At 45.5% G+C, this 19,595-nt stretch overlaps 1 protein-coding gene across 1 annotated transcript in view; it reads left to right on the top strand.

Annotated features, from left to right (window-relative positions):
- Positions 1-9,065: 9,065 nt before the first annotated feature.
- Positions 9,066-19,595, top strand: part of SMU1 (DNA replication regulator and spliceosomal factor) — a 35,834-nt gene continuing 25,304 nt past the window's right edge. Inside the window, exons 1-7 of the mRNA XM_019517188.1 lie at positions 9,066-9,182; positions 9,326-9,536; positions 10,867-11,019; positions 11,754-11,864; positions 12,655-12,783; positions 15,605-15,724; positions 16,391-16,507. Coding sequence (XP_019372733.1) covers positions 9,157-9,182; positions 9,326-9,536; positions 10,867-11,019; positions 11,754-11,864; positions 12,655-12,783; positions 15,605-15,724; positions 16,391-16,507 — 867 coding nt within the window. The 5' untranslated portion in view covers positions 9,066-9,156. The remainder of the gene's footprint in view (positions 9,183-9,325; positions 9,537-10,866; positions 11,020-11,753; positions 11,865-12,654; positions 12,784-15,604; positions 15,725-16,390; positions 16,508-19,595) is intronic.

Here is a 19,595-nt window from a genome sequence, read left to right as displayed (position 1 = left end):
ACCCGTGTGTAACCTTCCGTGCCTCTCCCCCAAGCGGCGCACGTTTGGGTTCTTTTCGAACCTCGCCGTGTTTTCTTGGGCTGCATGGCCAGGCTATTGGGAGTGGCCTTGGGCCAGTTCCCCAGGGGTCTCACCTGCCACATCTTTGATGGTAAGTAGTTTCCTATCAGGAGAATGATGTCTGGTCCTGCCTCCCCTGGTACTTTCCCTTGGTCATCCTCGCGGTTATTTCTTCTCGGGGCTCCACCTCCCCTACACCCTGCCTAACGCCAACTGTGATGTTGTCCATAAGGGCTGATGCTCTGACCCTCCCTGGTGCTCGGTTTCTTAGGGGCTGCGGTTGTTGACTACTGGTGATACTCATACTGAGCATCATCCACGGCCCCTCTTTGCTCTCAGCTTACACGGAGCCTGACTCCACCCAGGCTTCAGCTCCCCTTGACGTGTTGTTTCCTCCCCAAGTTCAGTACAGAAGGCCTGTCGTCTGCTTCAGGGTTCCATCCCCATTGTATCCGCTGGTATCCCAGTCACTGCTCCTGCCGACCTCAGTCCATGCTGGCCCCGTGAGTGACTCCTTGGGCCCTCACTGGCCCAGTGTTCCCGTTGTGCTCCCCTTCCAAGGGAACCACCATGTCCCCTCACCAGGATCATCTGGGTGCTCTCGCTTCTCCAGGCTGGTTGGGGGCACTGCTTCTGTTCCCACTGGCCTTTTATCTCGGTGCCAGGCATCCGCCTGGCCAATTGCCCCCCCTGCATGCTTTTATAAAGCTTGCCAAGGCAGATGCGGGAGCCGTTCCTGGCTCCTCCCAGCTCCACCGCGGGTTTTTCCTTTGATCTTCACCCACAGCAGCTCCAGCTGCCACAGTTTCACTTTCCCCGAGATCAGCTGCTGATGCAGCGTCCCACCACCTCTTCTCAGGTAAGTTTCCTCCACACCGTGTAACAGTATATCGTAATATAAATATCTGTACAAATTCATAGAGATGACGCCTGGCACATTGAAGTGGGTTATCATCATTCTGGCCTTGATATCATGGTGATGTGCCATCAGCAGAAAAATAGCTGGGAAAGTAACCCAGCTCCCTGTGTGTGTTGAAAAAACAGCAGACTGAGGAGAAATAGAATTTGTGAGCACAACCTTCCTTCTGTCGTCGATCTCAAACATGGAAAATACCTGAATGAAGATTCTCTGGGATGTAACATCCAGAAAAATTCATAGATTCATAGATTAAGGGTCGGAAGGGACCTAGTAGATCTTCTAGCCCGACCCCCCGCCAGGGCGGGAGAATAACAAAAAACCCAAAAGAGAAACGGGACTTAAATGAGTCCAGCCAGGTAGGCATCCAGCCTCTTCTTAAAGACCCTAAATTGTCAGTGGACTATATGAAAATAAGACTGTCAGAGGAATATCAGTCCAAATGTTGTTTAATTTAACTAATATGGTTGTTATTTATCAACTGGATAATCCCAAGGAAAAGTCGGGAAGGACTATTTACCAGGCTTGGGACCAGAGAATAAATGGAACTGCTCAATGGTTCAGACAACTGGTAAAACAGTAAGGACCAAGGTTTTTGCTCTTGGTCTTTGATTGTAAAGAAGTCAGTGGTAGTTACCTGCAGTAATACTAGATACGGTACCATAGCCGCCATGAGCGTGCAAGTGAGGACAGAAGTTGTTTAATTCCTAAACCCTGCCCCCACAAATGGCTGTGTAATCTGGAAGGTACCAAAACAGATAATTAATGGTCAATCATTTACTATATTCATAAAATATTCAATGGCAAATGAATATTCACTTACACTTAGGGACCCTTTGTCACAAAAATATTCAGTTACTGTTATGGATGCTGAATTAGAAAACAGACCACCCTTTTCTCAGGATTTGGTGATTTGTGGATAACGTATAAAACAGATGAGTCCTGTGATGCTCATAATGACTCCAAAACATATTATTTTATTTCTGGAAACATTATTTTTATTTTTGGGATTTGGCTGTAAACTTGAGTCAGATTGGATGGTGGTGGATCTCTCAGATGAATCATTTTGCAGAATTTTTCTGGGTGACCATTAATCTGGTACCAGTTATATTTGAGGCAGGAATGTTGTATGTAAAATCAGACATCAAGAGGTTGGTGGTCTATGAACCAAAATATACACAGTGAAAGCTGTGTTATCTGGCACTTTACCAGCCAGAATGCTCTATTAACCGGCATCTGTCATAGACAGCATCTTGCCATTTACGGAAGCTTCAGGATGCTGCCGAGCGATGTTGCTAGCAGAAGTCTCAATTATAAACATCCACCATCTGCCATTGTGATCGCATTGTGCTTGTGCTGTTACTTTATTGCTGAATATCTCACCCATCCTGAAACCATGGCCACCAATACTCCATCAACAAGTGGAGGACAGAAGCAAAAGCATGTTGTATTAATGACTACGCAGAAATTGTACATAATTAAGTGCCTGGAAAAAGGAGAAAACAGGAATAGGTTAATGCAGGAATTCAATGTCGGCTCATCTATGATCTATGACATCAAGGCACAGAAGGCAGTGTAACTCGAGTTTGTGATGAATTCTGAGACAAGTGAAGCAATTGACAATGCCATGCTGTGCACAAACCAAAATTGGAACAATTAGACAAGGTATTGTATGAATGGTTTGCCTTAAAACATTCAGGGGGAGCTCCAATTCTGGCCCAATGCTGATCGAAAAGGCAAAAGACTTCTATCAACAAATGGAAATGACCAACGCCTGTGTTTTTTCAGCTGGATGGTTGTCTTGCTTCAAACTTCACTATGGTATCAGAAGGCTTGATGTGTCTGGAGAAAAAAAAATCTGCTGATCATGAGGCTGCTACAAACTATTCTGCATTTTTCCAGAAATTGGTTAAGGAGCATGGCGTAACCCCAGAGCAGATCTACAACACTGATAAAACTGGCCTTTTTTGGTGTTGTTTGCCAACTTCTATCCTGGCTGGTGCAGGTGAGGTTGATGCAGCTGGTTTTAAGCAGAAAAAGGACCGCCTGACTGTGCTTACATGTGCAAATGCAGCAGTCACACATAGAATCAAGCTGTTAGTGGTGGGAAAATTCAGGCGACCAAGAGCATTCAAGGGTGTTGTTCATCTACCTGTTGAGTAGAAGGCACAACCTAATGCATGGTTGGACAAAGAAATATTTTTGTACTGGTTTCACCAGGTGTTTATACAAGCAGTGAAAGAGGATCTGAAGGAACTTGGAAAGCCAGAAGACACAAAAGTTATTTTGATTTTAGATAACTGTCGAGCTCACCCTCTTGAAGCAGCATGAGTGTCTGGAAATATTTTTACCATCTTCCTGCCTGCAAATGTCACTTTGCTCATACAGCCTATCAGAGAATCAGGGAATTATCAAAAGTCTGAAATCCATCTACAGAAGGGATTTTATGAGGAAGCTACTCAACTATGAAGGCACTCCAAGAGTTTCTGTCGCAGTACACCATTAAGGATGCAATTTTCAATGTGGAATGTGCCTGGTGTGCTGTGAAGAATACAATTTTAAGGAGGGCTTGGAGAAAATTCTGGGCAGCAGTAATGTTCACAGAGGGATTTTCTGATGAAGAAGAATTTGAAGGTTTCAATGCAAGACAGAAACAAGAATTCACTAAAAGAGATTCTTGATATCCTTCAGAATGCTGACCCCACAAACCCACTCATTAACTCAAAGATACTGGACTTGAAGAGTGGGTAAACATTGATCAAGACCTTGATGTTGCACAAACTCTTACTGAAATTATAGAAAAGGTTGTGCATCCTGAGAATTCTACTGCACCTGAACAAGACTCAGAAGAAGACCGCAGTGAAGAAGCTGAAGTGGCTTGGGCTACTGCTGCACAATGTCTTGAAACATTCTTGAAATTTGCTGAGCAGCAGCAGTCTTCTTATTCTGCTCAGGAAGTGATGCAACTTCATGTTGTGCACAACAATTTCCTGGAAAAAAGGCAACTGACTTGCAGGCAGGCAGACATCTGCAAGTTGCTTCAAAGAGCTTCTGCAGCTTGTGTTAAGGAACCAGGCATTTCAACACCATCAATATCAACCTCAGATATTACTGATACTGATCACCCTCAAGAAGAGCCACACTCTGAAGCAGAGCCACATTCTGAGGCAACCTCAGATCTGAAGGTGCCTTCAGAAGCAGCTGAGGGGCAGTAAATGTACAGTATACTATTTACTAAATTATTCCTTATATCATAGTTAAAATAGTAAAAGTTATTATATCATAGTTAAAATGTAAGCTTAGTTTCTTTCTTGAAAAGTTTTATGCACTTGGAAAATTTGATGAACCGTAAGTATAACTCTCAGATAACCAGCATATTTAATTAACCAGCACCCCCAATTCCCCATGGATGCCGGATAACAGAGCTTTTACGGTAAATAGACATATTGAGTTAAAACTTGAAATGGCCAGTGTTACATCTATCAAACCTAACTGTAAACCTTTAATCCCAATTTTAATTGAAGGATGGGTAAAGTGGTTATCCAATATTGTAGAGGCTGAAAGATTGTCTAGAAATAAATGAGATACTGGGACTATTCTAGGTGGGATAGGTGCTGCCCTCAGTGTTATGAATACAGTGAATACTGAGATAGTGGTGAATAAACTAGCCCAGGCCACGAGGCAATTGAGAGAGATAAAGAGGCCTATTACATCATCCTTATCCAAAATTGGAAAGCAAGACTGTGTTGAATGCAGAGGTGCTTCCAATATGGCATGAGGTCAATCAATTAGAGCAAAAGCAATTGAGAAATCGCAAAATGATACAGGACTGGCATTATCTTGTACCCAGGCACAGCCTTGGGTGCAGGCCATTATTAGTGGTATAATCTGACAAGGTCAATCTGGCATCATACCCTTAGAAAACAAACCAGTTAGTCTTAAAGGTAGCTACTCTGACCGAAATTCAAAGAGTGGTGAACATTAACTTCCTTTGGATACCTTCCAAAGAGAAATGGGACAGTAGCAGATATATGCACAATTCCTCAAGCCAAAACTAAACTCATTAATCCTCCCATAAACATTGAAAGAAGAATAAATGGATCATTATTCATTCCTACGATAGAAGCACAATGGGTAAATTATCAAAACGATAATTCAGTAGAGCTAATTGACGTAAAATGTTTCCTTGCCCACCAAGGACTAAGATACATTTGTGAAGGCATGCATCAACCAATTAGGGATAATTGCGGAAATTCCGACAATTCAACTTTTAACAAGTGTCATTTTGATATCATTCGAGAAGGAAACTCTACAACTGCCATATATGTACTCAATCAACAGTATTTGTATAAGCACTTGGTGTACAGAAGTTATCTAGAATCATTGGAAAAAAGGTAGTTGTGTTGTGGCAGAATCAAACTTTTTGCGCATGACATGTTTCTCGTGTTTCTAGTTGTGATGTTAATGTTTCTATTCCTTATGTATATAATTGGACATTAAGTGTAAATTTTACTGTTTGTGATAATATAGAGCCTGCCGAGTTTCATAGTTTCATAGATTGTAGGGTCAGAAGAGACCTGAGCAGATCATCAAGTTCGACCCCCGTCATGGCAGGAAAGAGTACTGGGGTCAAACGACCTGTTTGTATTGGAATTAATTTATTGGTATTGTAACCTGGGCGGTACTCCAAGAGGTACCCCCTCTCCAGTTGAAGGGATCAGAGCAGGTGCACAAGCGCTGTGGGAGGTGTAGGGACTCTCCTCCCGCTATAGAGCAGAGCCAGATCACCAATGGGGCCTTAACCATATACCTGGGAACCTAACAGGTATAAACCAGGGGGTATAGGGGACACTACAATGCCCTGAGGGGGCAGGATTGAACAAAGGTGAGACACTTACACTGATTGACAAAAGACAGGGTTAACAAACTATAAAACACAAACAGAACAAACAATACTGGCTGGTGAAATATAAAAGGCACAAAATACAAAATGTCAAATAACAAGGAATATAGGGCCTACGTACCTGGAAGGGAGGAAAGAGGGAAAACACAATACCCCATTTCCACTGCAACACAGATTTCTCCCTATTACTTTACTCATCCCAAGTCCTCCCAGCTGGGACTTAAACTCAGAGCATCTACATGGCAGACAGAAACTCTACCACATAACCACCAATGCTGTTACTGCTCTAAACTGCTAGGGATCTTGACCTTCCCAGAGCCCCTGCCTTACATTGAGCTGCCTGACCTCTCATTGGAGGAGCTGGAAACAGAGCTGGCAACCTCTCAGGTCGCTGTTCAGATCCTTGCTGGAGCTGGGGAGCCTCTCCCGCTGGCCACAGCCTCTCGTAGGGGACCCTGGAGCCCAGCAGGGAGCCTTTCCTGCCAGCTGCATGCCACACTGCTGAGGGTCTAACTGCTGCCTGCAGGTCCCACTCATTCAGGTGCTTCTGGGGCAACTGCTGCTGGCCCAGCTCTTGCCAGCTCTTTGAAGCTTCTTCCTTGTGGTCCCTCACTGGTCTCCTTTGAGTCAGCCACGCTGCCCCTTTTATCCCCCTCCAGGTGACCCAAGGGGCCAATCAGGGGACACAGAGGACAAGTCTCCGTGGGGCCTGATTGGTGAGTGAATGGAATCCCAAGTCCTCCAATCATCTTTTACCCCTTCAAAACCCCTGGGCTAAATCATTACCAAATTGGTGAGGAAAGGGAATCCCATGTCCTCCGATCATCTTTTGCCCTTTCAAAGCCCCTGGGCTAAGTCACTGCCAGCTAGCCCGTCACAGTATTAAGACAACTGATTTTACATGATGGGATTCAGAAAATATTAGAAAAGAATGTTAAAGAAGCCGAGAATACGTACGTAAAGGTTATCCATAGGAAACTGTACATATTTTAAACCAGGTTGTTGACACTGCAAAGCACCAGTGGTGGGAAAGGTTGTTGGGGTGCAGCCCAATAGCATCCAGAGTGTTAAATCTGGCCCTCCATCTAGTAACTGTGGTGACGATCGACAATTGCATTTGGGAATAATGAGTGTGATGACAATGATATGGATGTGCAGGATGTGAAAGAAGTTGATATACATATACAGAGTGATCAGGTTGACGGGATCCAAGTGCAAATTTGTTGATGTGCTGAAAGATGAGTTTTTGAGAAAACTGGATGGGAATGAGAGTGATGAATATGTATCAATGGAAAAGATGAATGAGGATGTAAAAAGTGTATATGATAATGTATGAAAAGAGTTAATGGTTTGGTATGATAAATTGAATGTCTACAGAAGTTGAACTAATGTTGGAGTAATAATTTGTTTAGTAAAAAGTTCCTTGGAAGATGGAACAGAAGAAAAGAAGAGTTCATTGAGTAGACCCATGTGGAGACCTCTCCCCATTGTTCAACACAACTGGTCACATCTGGTGTCCCACTTGACAGCGTGGCATAGGGTTGCAATAATGATTGAGCATGATGAATTTGTATGAACCCATGACCCAGCCTCTCATGTTGATGTAGTGGTACCTCGAACATTGTTACATCTATGTGAGGTATCAAGGAGGGGACTGTTGCAGCCAAAATTAGGGTCTGGGCCTACATACAAGAATGAAGACACTATGGTACCACAGCACAGATGGAAAGTGGGTCACCAAGTGAACTGTGAGTGACCTTGCCTCATGAAAGATGATGTAAGACCACTGAAAGAGGTGTCGTGTGAAGATTTCGGGGCCAAGTGCAGAGCCACCTAGGTAACGTGCGCATATAGCCTATAAAGGGGGAGTGTGGGCAGAGCTCAGTGTGCGTCTGAGGGTGTGTGTGGTTTGGTGTGGAGCCGAGGGTACATATTTTTTGAGGAATACATGTGTGTCTGTGGGTGGATGTGTTGCTGTGAGGTTTTGGGTCTGTGAGTGTCTGAGGGTATGTGCATAGTGTGGTCAAGGAAGTGACATAGATTGAGGCCTGTGTTGGAGATTGATTGGAGTATGAGAGCATAGGGAGAGACAGACTGAAGGAGAAGATAGGCACTCCGTGGAGGCTGTGTATACTCCAGAGGCTCAAAAGTCTCCATACGGTTGCTCCCCTCCGGATTTGCTTCTACACTAAAATAAATAGAGTCGGCTCTGCAGACTTTTTCTCCCGGGGTGTATGTGTCTTTGATACAGAGCAGCTCTTTGCTTTATTAGTATCACCTCAATCCCTCCCCTCCTTCTTCTGTCCTTTTATTAGTTAAGCACCTTTGTGGTCATGGGCTGGGGCACATGACTTCCAAAGAGAGGCTGAGGGGAGACTGAATGGCAACCTTCAACTACCTGAAGGGTGGTTTGAAAGAGAATGGGGCTAGACCACATTTGCTGGTGGTCATTTTAACTTGGCGGCATACTCTATCAGGAGTTTGGGAACCACTGAGCTAGACTGTTCTCAGTGGTGGCAGGTGATGGAAGAAGGAGCAACCGTCTCAAGTTGCAGGAAGGGAAGTCCACTTAGTTATAAGGAAAAACAGTCTTTGGAGAAGGGCAGCAAAGTGCTGGAACAGGCTACCCTGGTGGAGCCTCTACCCCAGAGGTAGGCAACCCCCGTACGAGTGCCTGTGTGGCACTCTATGTGCTTGGCCTCTGGGTGGGCCGTGGGGAAGGAGCCAGGGCTGTATGGCCACAAGGATCAGGCCCTTTGTGACTCCTCCGTCATCTGCCCCTGGCACACCAACATCTTGTAAGTTGAAGTTGTGGGTGTTCTTGGCACTCTTGCTCAAAAACATTGCTAACCCTGCTTTAACCCTGATAGATCATTTTAAGCCCCTGCTAGAGGCAGCCTCGACTGGGAGGACATAGCGGGAGCTGGCGCGGCTCTGAGCAGCGAGTAGGACTAGATGCCCTCCTAGAGTCCTTTCCAACTCTCATTTTCTATGACCCCTGGGTACAAAGGAACCGCAAGAGCCACGACTAGTTTCCCGGGCGCACAGCACCGCCCCCGCGCCTGCGCCTCAGCGCTCAGCACACTCCTCGTCTCCCCCCCTCCGGCGCGACGCGTTGGCCTCATAGCCCCGCCCACCCCCAACGTGGTCACGTGACAAAGAGCAAGCCTCGTACGTGGGGCGGAAGCGGCCGTGCGTGGGGCGGAAGCGGCCGTTTTGGTGCGTCTGTGCGGGCTTGCGGCGGGGGCCGCGGGGCTGCTTCTACTGCTGCTACAAGATGTCCATCGAAATCGAGTCCTCGGAGTGAGTGCGCGCGGGGGGGCGGGGGCAGGGGCAGGGGCAGGGGCGGCGGTCCCGTCTCGCCTTAGGGTGTCCCTGGGGTGGGGGAGCGGGGAAGGCGCCCGGCCCCGGCGGTGCTGAGCAGCGTGGGTGCTGTCCCCGCGCAGCGTGATCCGGCTGATTATGCAGTACCTGAAGGAGAACAGCCTGCACCGGGCGCTGGCCACGCTGCAGGAGGAAACCACCGTGTCCCTCAACACCGTGGACAGCATCGAGAGCTTCGTGGCGGACATCAACAGCGGGCACTGGGACACGGTGCTGCAGGCCATCCAGTCCCTCAAGCTGCCTGACAAAACCCTCATCGACCTCTATGAGCAGGTGAGCCCCCCTGGCCCAGTCCCCTCTGACAGCCCAGTGGGAGCAGCATGATGAGCTCCCCACACCTGCCAAGGGTCTTGAGCACCTGCCCCACAGTGCTGGTGGCAGAAGCAGTGTTCCCTGCCGAGGACTCAGTTGCACTTCTTATTGTCTGAGTCTCTCCCCTGACCTCATGATGGCTGCCTGCTCTTCTGATGGCACTGTTGAGATCAGAAGCCACAAGCCAAGTTCAGGCACTGGCCATGTTTAGCATGAATAAACAGTCCTGGAGAGCTAGTGTGGAAAATCTTGCCCCCGGAGGGAGTTACAGTTCCACTCAAAATAAAAGTAACAGCAGGTATCTCCAGAGCAGAGGCGTTGTGCTGCAGAGATTTTTCTTGGTGCAGTTTTGTCAGTTGGGTTATGATGTTTTGTAGTTCCCAACAGACCAACAACTCTGCAGCCTTCCCCTCCTCCTCCACATGTGTGTCTCAGACATAGCTATAAGTAGTATTCTTCCTCCAACTCACTGCACTGACATGATGACAGTAGTCATCTTTCCCCTGAACACGCAGCAGGTGATGTACTCCCAGTAGCTTTCTGTTGTTCTCTCTATGCTAGGGGTTGGCAACCCATGGGCTTGATCCAGCCTAGGGAGCCTTTTGACCCAGCATGCAGATGTGGGGCTTCAACAGCTGTATTGACCTGTGGTTTCGGTCAGAGGTGGGTGGGTGCATGTTGGGCAGTGGCAGCACAGGGAAAGCACCTACCAAGTCCTGTTTTCCCTGCAGCAACATGGGAAGTGTCAGCAGCTGGTGCTTTTTCTTGTATCGGAAAGGGGCTTTCCCTGCTGCCACAGGGTTGAACATTGACTGTAAACATTCTCCATTTGCTGCCATGGGAAAAACAGACCTTGGTAGGCACTTTCCTGGTGCCAGTGCTGGGAAAAGTGATGGCAACAGCTGGTTCCTAATACCTGTCTTTTGCTTGCCCACCCAGGGCTGACCTGACTTGGGTCAGTCTTGCCCACAATATGAAAATGTCAGTCTGGCCCACCGTCCGACTCTGCCCTATATATTTCCCATTGCGATGCATCCCCAGGCAGGCAAAGCAGATACCAGCAAAAGGATTCTTTTGCATTTATAAACCAATGTGTTTCATCATTGGAGTTAGGCCATCTAAGTCTTTACAATGTTAGACTAGTATACGAGCTAAATAATACATTCTGAGACTAATAAGTGAAGAATGGCTTAGTGGAGTAGAAAATGTTATTGTGTAGTTTAACTGCAATCATTGGAATGGTGTTTCTTTATCTTCTGGATGCTAAAAGTGACTGTTTCCATCCTTTCAGGTTGTCCTTGAATTGATAGAGCTTCGTGAGCTGGGTGCTGCCAGATCCCTGCTGAGGCAAACTGACCCTATGATCATGTTAAAACAAACTCAGCCAGAGAGATACATTCACCTTGAAAACCTTCTGGCCAGGTCCTACTTCGATCCCCGCGAGGTATACTTTTATTGATAAAAATACATTGTTATTGGGTTTTTTGTATGCATTAATTTGTAGCTAGCATTTTTATGTAACATGTCAACCAGTGAACTTCATATTCTTGTATTTAGAAAGTTTTTTTTTTTGTTGAGTTTTCCTGCATAAGTCATTCCTGAACCTAGACATCTTTAACTGTAGTTTTAGAATTGTTCTTACTCTATTATGCTTCACTTTTGTTTCTTCAACCTTTTATAAAGCATTTAACGAATATATAGTTTATTTTTAATATTGTTTCACAACTGAGAGGAAATGTGGTCTTATAGTGAAAGTCCTAAGCTGGCATTCGCGTGACCTGGATTCAGCCAGTCCTTGTCTCCGCCACAGGTTTTCTGTGCAACATTGGCCAAGTTATTTAACTTCCATGCCTGTAAAACTGCAGTGCTTTATAATTAAAGTTTTAGACTGTATGTTAAGTTTACATTTAATCCCTTTATTCAGATGTGGCTTCAGAATGATTTTTGTCTGGGTTTCTTTCTTTGCTTTATCCCTGGCCCCTCAAACTGTTGTGGTATGTTTTGGACAAAATGCTAATGTGTAATATGCTGTTCGTTAAAATATGTGTGTCTTTGTATACACATCCATCCATCCATCTCTCTTTCTCTCGAGATAGATAGATAAATCTCTAGAGAGAGAGAGCGCTATAGCTATATATCTTCGAGGAAAGATTTTTTCATGTGTAATTCCTTTTTTAGGCATATCCAGATGGAAGCAGCAAAGAGAAACGAAGAGCTGCTATTGCTCAAGCTTTGGCTGGAGAAGTCAGTGTTGTACCTCCGTCTCGCCTTATGGCATTGCTGGGGCAGGTAATGCTTGAAGAAGATATTTTTACTTGCTATGCTAATTTTTCTAGATCTTTGTTATCTGAGAGTCTCAGTGGGATAAACCATTCCTGAACTTTGTTGCAGTAGAATCTCACTAATATCATATTTGCATGTGAATTAACATCTCTTGTTGTCATCAAGGATTTCATCATAGTAAGGTGTAGGGTTGTGAAAGGTAAACTGGTTAACAGTAAGTATATTTATATCGGTAATGCATTACAGTTACAGTTTAGTGCGAGATGCAGTCCGGTGGGGAAGGGAAGTGGTGTGATGCCCAAGGAAAGTGGCGAGAAAGGCACTGCCTCCACCTCCCTATACATGTGCAAGCATACAATGGGAGTGGGGGCTAGTACACATTAAAGATGGTGTGATCAGTTGAAAAGAAGCCATGCCTGTCTGTCACGTCACGTGGCTCTGCCTGCCTTTCCCTGTGCAAGTGGATGCTGGGGATGAAGGGAGGGGGCTTCACATGGGCTGTGGGGCTTGCTGTTGCCACCTTGTTCCCTCCCCCCGTGCTTCTGTAGCCAGTCCTGGGAAGCTGTACAACACAGCACCATACTGCACAACTGACCTACAAATGATTGCTTGTAAAGGAATCAAATGGTTGAACACAGTGTGTCCTTTCAGTTCAAAGATGTAAGTGCGGTGTTTACAGAAGGTTTCTAGGAAAATTTTTCTGTTTGAAAGAATTGTGAACAAAACCTCTTACAAAAATATTGCGTTGCTTGAGCACATACATTTCTAACTATATTTCCTTTTCGCTTCTTGTAAGGCACTGAAGTGGCAACAGCACCAGGGATTGCTTCCTCCAGGTATGACAATTGATTTATTCAGAGGTAAAGCAGCTGTGAAAGATGTAGAAGAGGAAAAGTTCCCCACACAGTTGAGCAGACATATTAAGGTAAAATGTTGTTTTTCCCAAGTGCTTGATTTTACCTTAGGTCAAAACTTCAGTTTTAACACACTATTTTCCAGGTCTTGCAACTGTTGAATATTATTCCTCTATAGAGTTTTCCATGCCTAATTTTGGCTACAAGGGGTTTTTTGGAAGTTTGAAGAAAAAACCTATAACAACGGGTTAGTACAGGGGTTGCCAACCTTTTTTATGCCGCAAACCGGCAGTGACCAGCATACTGCAGGCAGGCAGCCAACCCTTTTTTTTTATACTCGGTATAAAAAAGGGTTGGCTGCCAGTCTGCAGTGTGCTGGTCACTTCCAGACTGGCAGCCAACCTTTCTGCGGACCAGCAGCCAACCCTTCGCAGCCCAGTACCAGGCCACGGCCCAGGGGTTGGGAACCCATGGGTCAGAAGGTTATATAGGAGAGATGGGGTATGACTTAAAGTTCAGGTGTTTTTATATTTTGGAACTCAAAACCAACTGAACTTTGAAAATTGTGGTGTTTTGCTTGCTTAGAGCCTGTTTTAACTTTTTCTGCTTTGCATTAGTAACTTTTATGGATCATCAGAGCTTTAATATTAGGCTGCAGCCTAAGTCAGGATACAAGCATTGTTTCTACAGGGAGGATCACAGTTTTTTCAGTAGAAATCCTAAGGGCATTTTTACATGTACTCTGGGGTGGGGGACAAGGTGAGGGTGGGGGGCACGTTTTAATTGAAGCAACTCCCAGAAGCCACTCTCATTAAAATGCCTGAAGTGTCTTGTGTATTCAGCTTCCTGCGCTTTACAAAGGTGGTGGGGGTTCTTTAACTAAAGTTCATTTGAGTTTTAGTTAAAGCGCCCCCACTGCCATTTTGAAATATAAGGACACTGAATACATGTGACATCAAGGCTAGAATGCTCCAGCAGACTCAATTAATTGAGTCTGCTGGAAGGTTAATTCTTGATTTAACTGAGTCTGCTCCAGCGTGTTCTAATTAAAATGCATCAGAGCAGGTGTCAGGCATGTGTATAGGTGCCCTTACTGTACAAATGTTCAGCCAGTTTCTCCCAAACAAATAAAAGGTGGTTCCAGGAGAAAAAGTAACTCGAACCAGGGAGAAGTGGTTCCTGGGAGAATGAACTCAGGTACACTTACCCTTCTGATGGAAGCCACATTGCCATTCTCCAGCTTCTCAACCTGCACTGCTCCATTTCTGACTTTACTTCCCCCTAGACACTCTGTAACTCAGGCTAAACCCACTACCCAAGCTGAGCAAATCTCTATTCCATTTACCTTGGGGCAGGAAAGTTCAGTTCCTTTCACCAGCCCCAGCTATCCTTTAGAGCTACAGGGAGAGACAGGGTGCCAAGACAGCTCTGTCCCCTGCATGCAACACAAACCCAGACATACCTGCAGCTGACAAAAGGGACACACTCTGGGTGTCTTCTCTAAACCTCACAGCAGGGAAGGAAGGAGGAGGAATTGTGAGTAGGAGCTCCCCAGGGGGGTGTGGTCCTTTGAGGCAACCAGCCAATCAGTGCAGCCCTGTGCATTCAGCTGCTCTCTGCGTTCTTTGTCAGCCAAGGCAGCCCATAGAGCAGAGATGGGCAGTTATTTGAGCTGAAGGGCCACTTAATGAGTTTTGGTGAGCTGTTGAGGGCTGGCAGCAGCTCATCACAGGAGGCAGGTGGGTGGAACAGCTACTTGGTGTTCTGCATCGTGCCCCATCTCCTATGGGCCCAGCTGCTGGAGGTCATGATGCCAGAACTGCACATCCACAGTATCAGCAGGAGGTTAAGTTGGGGATAGGTGTTTGGGGAAGGAGGAGTCTTCCCAGTGCCCAGCTCCGGCTGTGGCAGAACAGAGTGACAGGGGGCACTCCCTCCTCAAGCTCCTGGTGGCAAGCCAGCAAGCTAAATAGGATCAGTTGGTAGGCTGGGTATGGCCCATCAGCCATATTTTGCCAACCCCTGGCTGAGATACATGCACAGGGACCTTCTGTCTACGTGCCATAAGCAGCACAGGCTATATTTACAGCACCTGCCCAGCCCCTCTAATGTTTGTACAGTGCTCTCCCAATAGGTTTTTCCACCAGGGAGACAAAATTGCAAGACTTCTCACACTTCATTTGAATACTTGTCTGTGACCTAAGTTAATAGGCTTATATTTCAGCACAAAAACCATTCCAATTCACTTTTGTTAGCCTTGTGGTTTCTAGGTCTCTAATTTTGGCACCTATTCATTCATTAGCACTCAATTCATGTATTTTAATTAGAGCAACAATATTTCTATCAAAGCTGTACATCATTTTCATTGAAACAGTATATTTTGTCGATTCTTTGTGAAAATTTCATCTACTTAACAGTTATTCTTTAACCAAGGATAACTTCAGTGTGTTTTTTAAAAAAAAACCCTTTATTATGTTTTCTATATATTAGGAAGACTTTCTCCTATTGCGTACTGACCCCCTTCTGCTGTATTAAAAACTAAAATTTTTTTCACTGAAGAGACAGCATTGCAAATCACCAAATGCTTGTGAGGTACATGCAGTGGATGTCATTTGGAAACCTTTATACCATATGTGATGCACTGCAGAAGTTAATGTGCAGAAAACAAATCTGACTACTTCTTGAAAGCATAGGCTGATGGCATAGACTTGTGCTGCTGCATGAATAATTCCCTATCCCTAACTCCCCTATCCTGAGAAGACAGATTTTATTCTTCTAGTATTAAGTATGTGAATGCTTAACTGAAAAATATCGTATGCTATCACCAAAGAATTACTTTGAGTTAAAATGAAACTGACCTCATTAGATCCTGTTTTATTCCATTTTAAACAGTTTGGCCAGAAGTCGCATGTGGAATGTGCTCGGTTTTCTCCAGATGGTCAGTATCTAGTCACTGGCTCAGTGGACGGATTCATTGAAGTGTGGAATTTCACTACTGGAAAAATTAGGAAGGTAAAGTAGTTCCTAATGACCATGGAGTAGATTGACCAATGCTGTGGGTCTGAACTTTTTCTACTTGAACCAAGATTCCCAACCAGGTTGACCATGGTATAATGGAAAGAAAAAGCTGGTCAAATGGTACAGACATTGGTCTAAAATTGAATTACAATACCCAGTTCTGTGAGATTGTGATCCTGGACAAGTCACTCTGCCTTTGGTTTCCTTTGTGCTTTACAGGACTGTGCAAGGATAAATCCAGTAATGATTAAGATGCTTGGGTGCTGTGATAAAGCAGCCGTATAAATACTTCAAGTTAGACTGTTGCAAGGCCACTACATGGTTTGCTATAGTCAGAAGCCGCCTCTGATACAATTGTTGGAGCAGGAGTGGAAAGGAAAATAAATAGCTACCAGAGTAGTCAGTTCTGCCAGCTTGATGTCACTGATGGGACTTATCACATCTTTTCAATCTACAGTGCTGCAGATTCAAACATGTCCTCAGACACTTTTGTTGAAAAGGTGGCAGCCAAATCATTATCAACATTTGTGAGCACCAAACTATACAGGCAGTTGCTCATAAACTAGTCATATTTAACTGTTGCCTTTTAGTTTTTGTGGTGGTGGTGTTTTTCTATCTTGCACTGCCTTAACTGGCAGATTTCCTTGCTATTTCTTCTAGGATCTGAAGTACCAGGCACAGGATAACTTTATGATGATGGATGATGCAGTGCTTTGCATGTGTTTCAGCAGAGACACAGAAATGCTGGCAACTGGAGCTCAAGATGGAAAGATCAAGGTATGAAATTTGTGTGAAATATAACACATTAGAAATGAGTAGGCAACCCCTGACCCATGTGCCAGAGTATGGCACGTGGAGGCATTTTGCTTGGCATGCATATCTCAGGGCCGATGGCAAGAAAGCCACAAGGGGCCTGATCCTTCTTGTGGCAGTGGAACCCCAGCCCCTTCCCCGCCATCCACCTCAAGGTGTGCATGCACCTGCTGCTAGCAGTGAGCTGGGATGGGGCTCTGTGGACCCCAGTGCAGATGCTTGTAGCCTCCCCACTGCCTTCTGCAGGCTCCATGGCAGGCCACAGAGACCTGCCCAGAGCCCAGGCCAGCTGTAGCAGGCAATGTAAAGCTGCAAGCCACTGCACCAGGGTGTGCAGAGCCCCAGCCCAGCTTGTTGCTGGCAGTGGGTGAATGCGCACTCAGGGCGGATGGTAGGGCTGAGGCTGGGGCTGCCCTGATACAACAGAGATTGGGCCCCTTGTGGCTCCCTTGGCACCTACCCCCGGCACACCATCTCAAGTCGAGGTTGCTGGTGTTTTTGGCATCAGGAATTGCAGGGAAGATCTGTTTATCCCAAATCAAAGGCTAAACATTGCACTTATTATATCTCAAGAATGTATCTTCAGCAGGAGCCGAAAGAAGGCTGTCTCTCTCAGCTCTGTGTGCATGGGGAAAATTTAACAGCATTGCACTCTAATCTTATTTTTTCCGTTCTCAAAGTGGTTGTACAAGGACATTCTTTCAGAACACATTTGGACTAAAATAGCATGACTGTTTCTTGCAAAAGGAATTCATGTTAAACTGAAGAGGTGGACAGAGCTTTCAGCTCCTGTGATCTTGTAGCACAATCTACCTTTGTTTGTATTTAATGATAATTCCAGAACAGATTCACTTGCTCTTGGTAGACTGGAAGTTTTCTTGCTAATACATTTTTTGAAAGGGAACTAATATAGATATTCTGTAACTGCCCTTCAGAGTCCCATAGGCACTTAGTTTGTGTAACATATTCTGTAACCTAGGCTGTAGGAAGGCCTTACATTTGTAGCATTATCTATGTCCTTATAGCACTACAGTAAGTAAGCGTACAGCTGTTCAGGCTGTTTGTAGCATTCTGAGGAGAGTGAAACTGCTACCTTATGAGATGCAAGGATTTGTGTGGGTGATATCTTTTAGTGGACCAACTGTATAGTTGGGAGGGATATAGACAAGCTTTTTGGTAGCTAGCACCCTTCCTCAAGTCTGACAAAATAGCAGATAGAGCTTGAATGTGTGTTTTTGTTTTGTTTTGTTTGGGAGGGGGGTTGTAGCATTGTGTATAGTGCCTATACAGTTATATATAGCACCACAGGGGTCACCAGTATCCCACAGTCTTCGACTCTCCCTTTCCTCCTCCCTAACAACTCCCCCCGCCCCCTGCAAGGGGTGGGAGGAGAGTAGTGGTTGGCTTCCTGGTAATCCTCCCAGCAGTGAGTGAGCTGGAGCTGGGGCTCTTGAAATGATGGTGGTACTGTGATAGTTCCTGCTACCACTTCACAAGATGCCAGGGATCTTAAAGTGGTGATGGTGGCATGGGATTTCCAAACATGGCTACCAGAGCCCTGGCAAGAGCTGGGTCTCTGGCAGCAGCACTTTCAGGGGTTGGGGGAGTGAGGAGAGTAATTCTTTTTACCTCTGCCACCCGTGCAGGCAGCAGGGGAACTCTCTTGGCACCTGTTGCTTTTCAGCAACTGACAGCTGATCACTGACAAGCAGCCCCTCCTACAGCAGAGAAGAGGATGGGGTGCCAGTGATCAAGCTCCCCTGAGGAGTGGGGTACCCAGGGAGCAGGCCCCTATTGCCCCCTGACTGGAGATCTTGCTTCTGTAGTGCTACAGATGAACACCTGTCCATACTCCTATTCTTTTGCGGATTCTGTTACTAGGATACACTGTACTGAAATAATTGCAGCTGGATCAGCAATGGTGTTCTGCCTGCTAATTGGAGAATGGTGGAAAAGTTGTTCTTAAGAAGATTGCCCCGACTTTTTGTGTATGTTTCTATAGTTTATATTATCAGTCTTTTCCTACCCCCAGAAAGCAGAAAATTTAAGAGCGTCATAAGTAGTTGGGGTACATCATTTAGCTTGTTCATTGATGAAGAAAAATTATAAAATTTAATATAAATGTTCTTGTAATTTATTTGTCCTTTTAAATAGTGAAAAAAGCATTACAACTTCCTGTTGGCAACACAGTCATGATAGCCTGTTGTAAAGAGAGAAGTACCTGAAAGTGACTTCTTTTCTTTTTCTTTTTTTAACAAAAGTGAAATTAGTGCTTAAGTTGAATAGTCCAGAAATGGTGAAGAACAGAACACCTGTTTAATCTGTGTGAACATGAGAGAATGTTTTTGGACTGGTATTTGGCCTGTATAGGGAAAAGAAAGGGAGTACAGTAAAAGCTGTGTTATCTGGCACCCACGGGGAATGGAGGGTGCCAGATAACAAAATGTGCTGAATAACTGAGTGGTTCAAACAAGAGTCTTTGCCTGTTCGTGCTGCCGCCTGTCCCGCTGTGTCTGGGGTGTCACCGCCACATCACCGCCCCTCCCACAGGCCCCGAGGGACAGGAAGGGGGGACCCGCGCAGGCTGCTATGCCCCGAGCCATGGGGGGCTTGGCAGCACAGGCTGCTTTCTCCCAGGCCATGGGGGCTCAGCGAAACCAAAGTGCCACGGTGGGCACTTCCAGTTTCGCTTTTCCCTTACAAGCTGGCATGTCAGTTAAAAGAGCATGCCGGCTTGTAAGGTGCTGGATAACTCAGCTTTTACTGATTCAAAACGACTTGAACCACATTCTCTTTCGCTATTCCGCTGCTTCTTTTTTTGTCTTGATTGAGCTGAAAGCCTTCCCATTCCATTCACAAGAAGCTGCTGCTGATGGAATGCTTAGGCTCCTTAGAGCAATCCTAGACAACAGTCGGGTGTTACAGTTTCCCTTCCACCATGTGAGAGGAGACCTATTCTCTGCTGCCTGCCAAATGATGTCGTTGCTCCAAAGTTGTTCTTTTGCACGGTACTCAGCAATGTCTGTCATAATAGCTATTTCATCAATGTTAG

This window comes from Gavialis gangeticus, unplaced genomic scaffold, assembly GCF_001723915.1.
Source record: "Gavialis gangeticus isolate Ggan-Ray unplaced genomic scaffold, GavGan_comp1, whole genome shotgun sequence".
Taxonomy (NCBI): Eukaryota; Metazoa; Chordata; order Crocodylia; family Gavialidae; genus Gavialis; species Gavialis gangeticus.
This window is presented reverse-complemented; position numbering and strand designations above follow the sequence as displayed.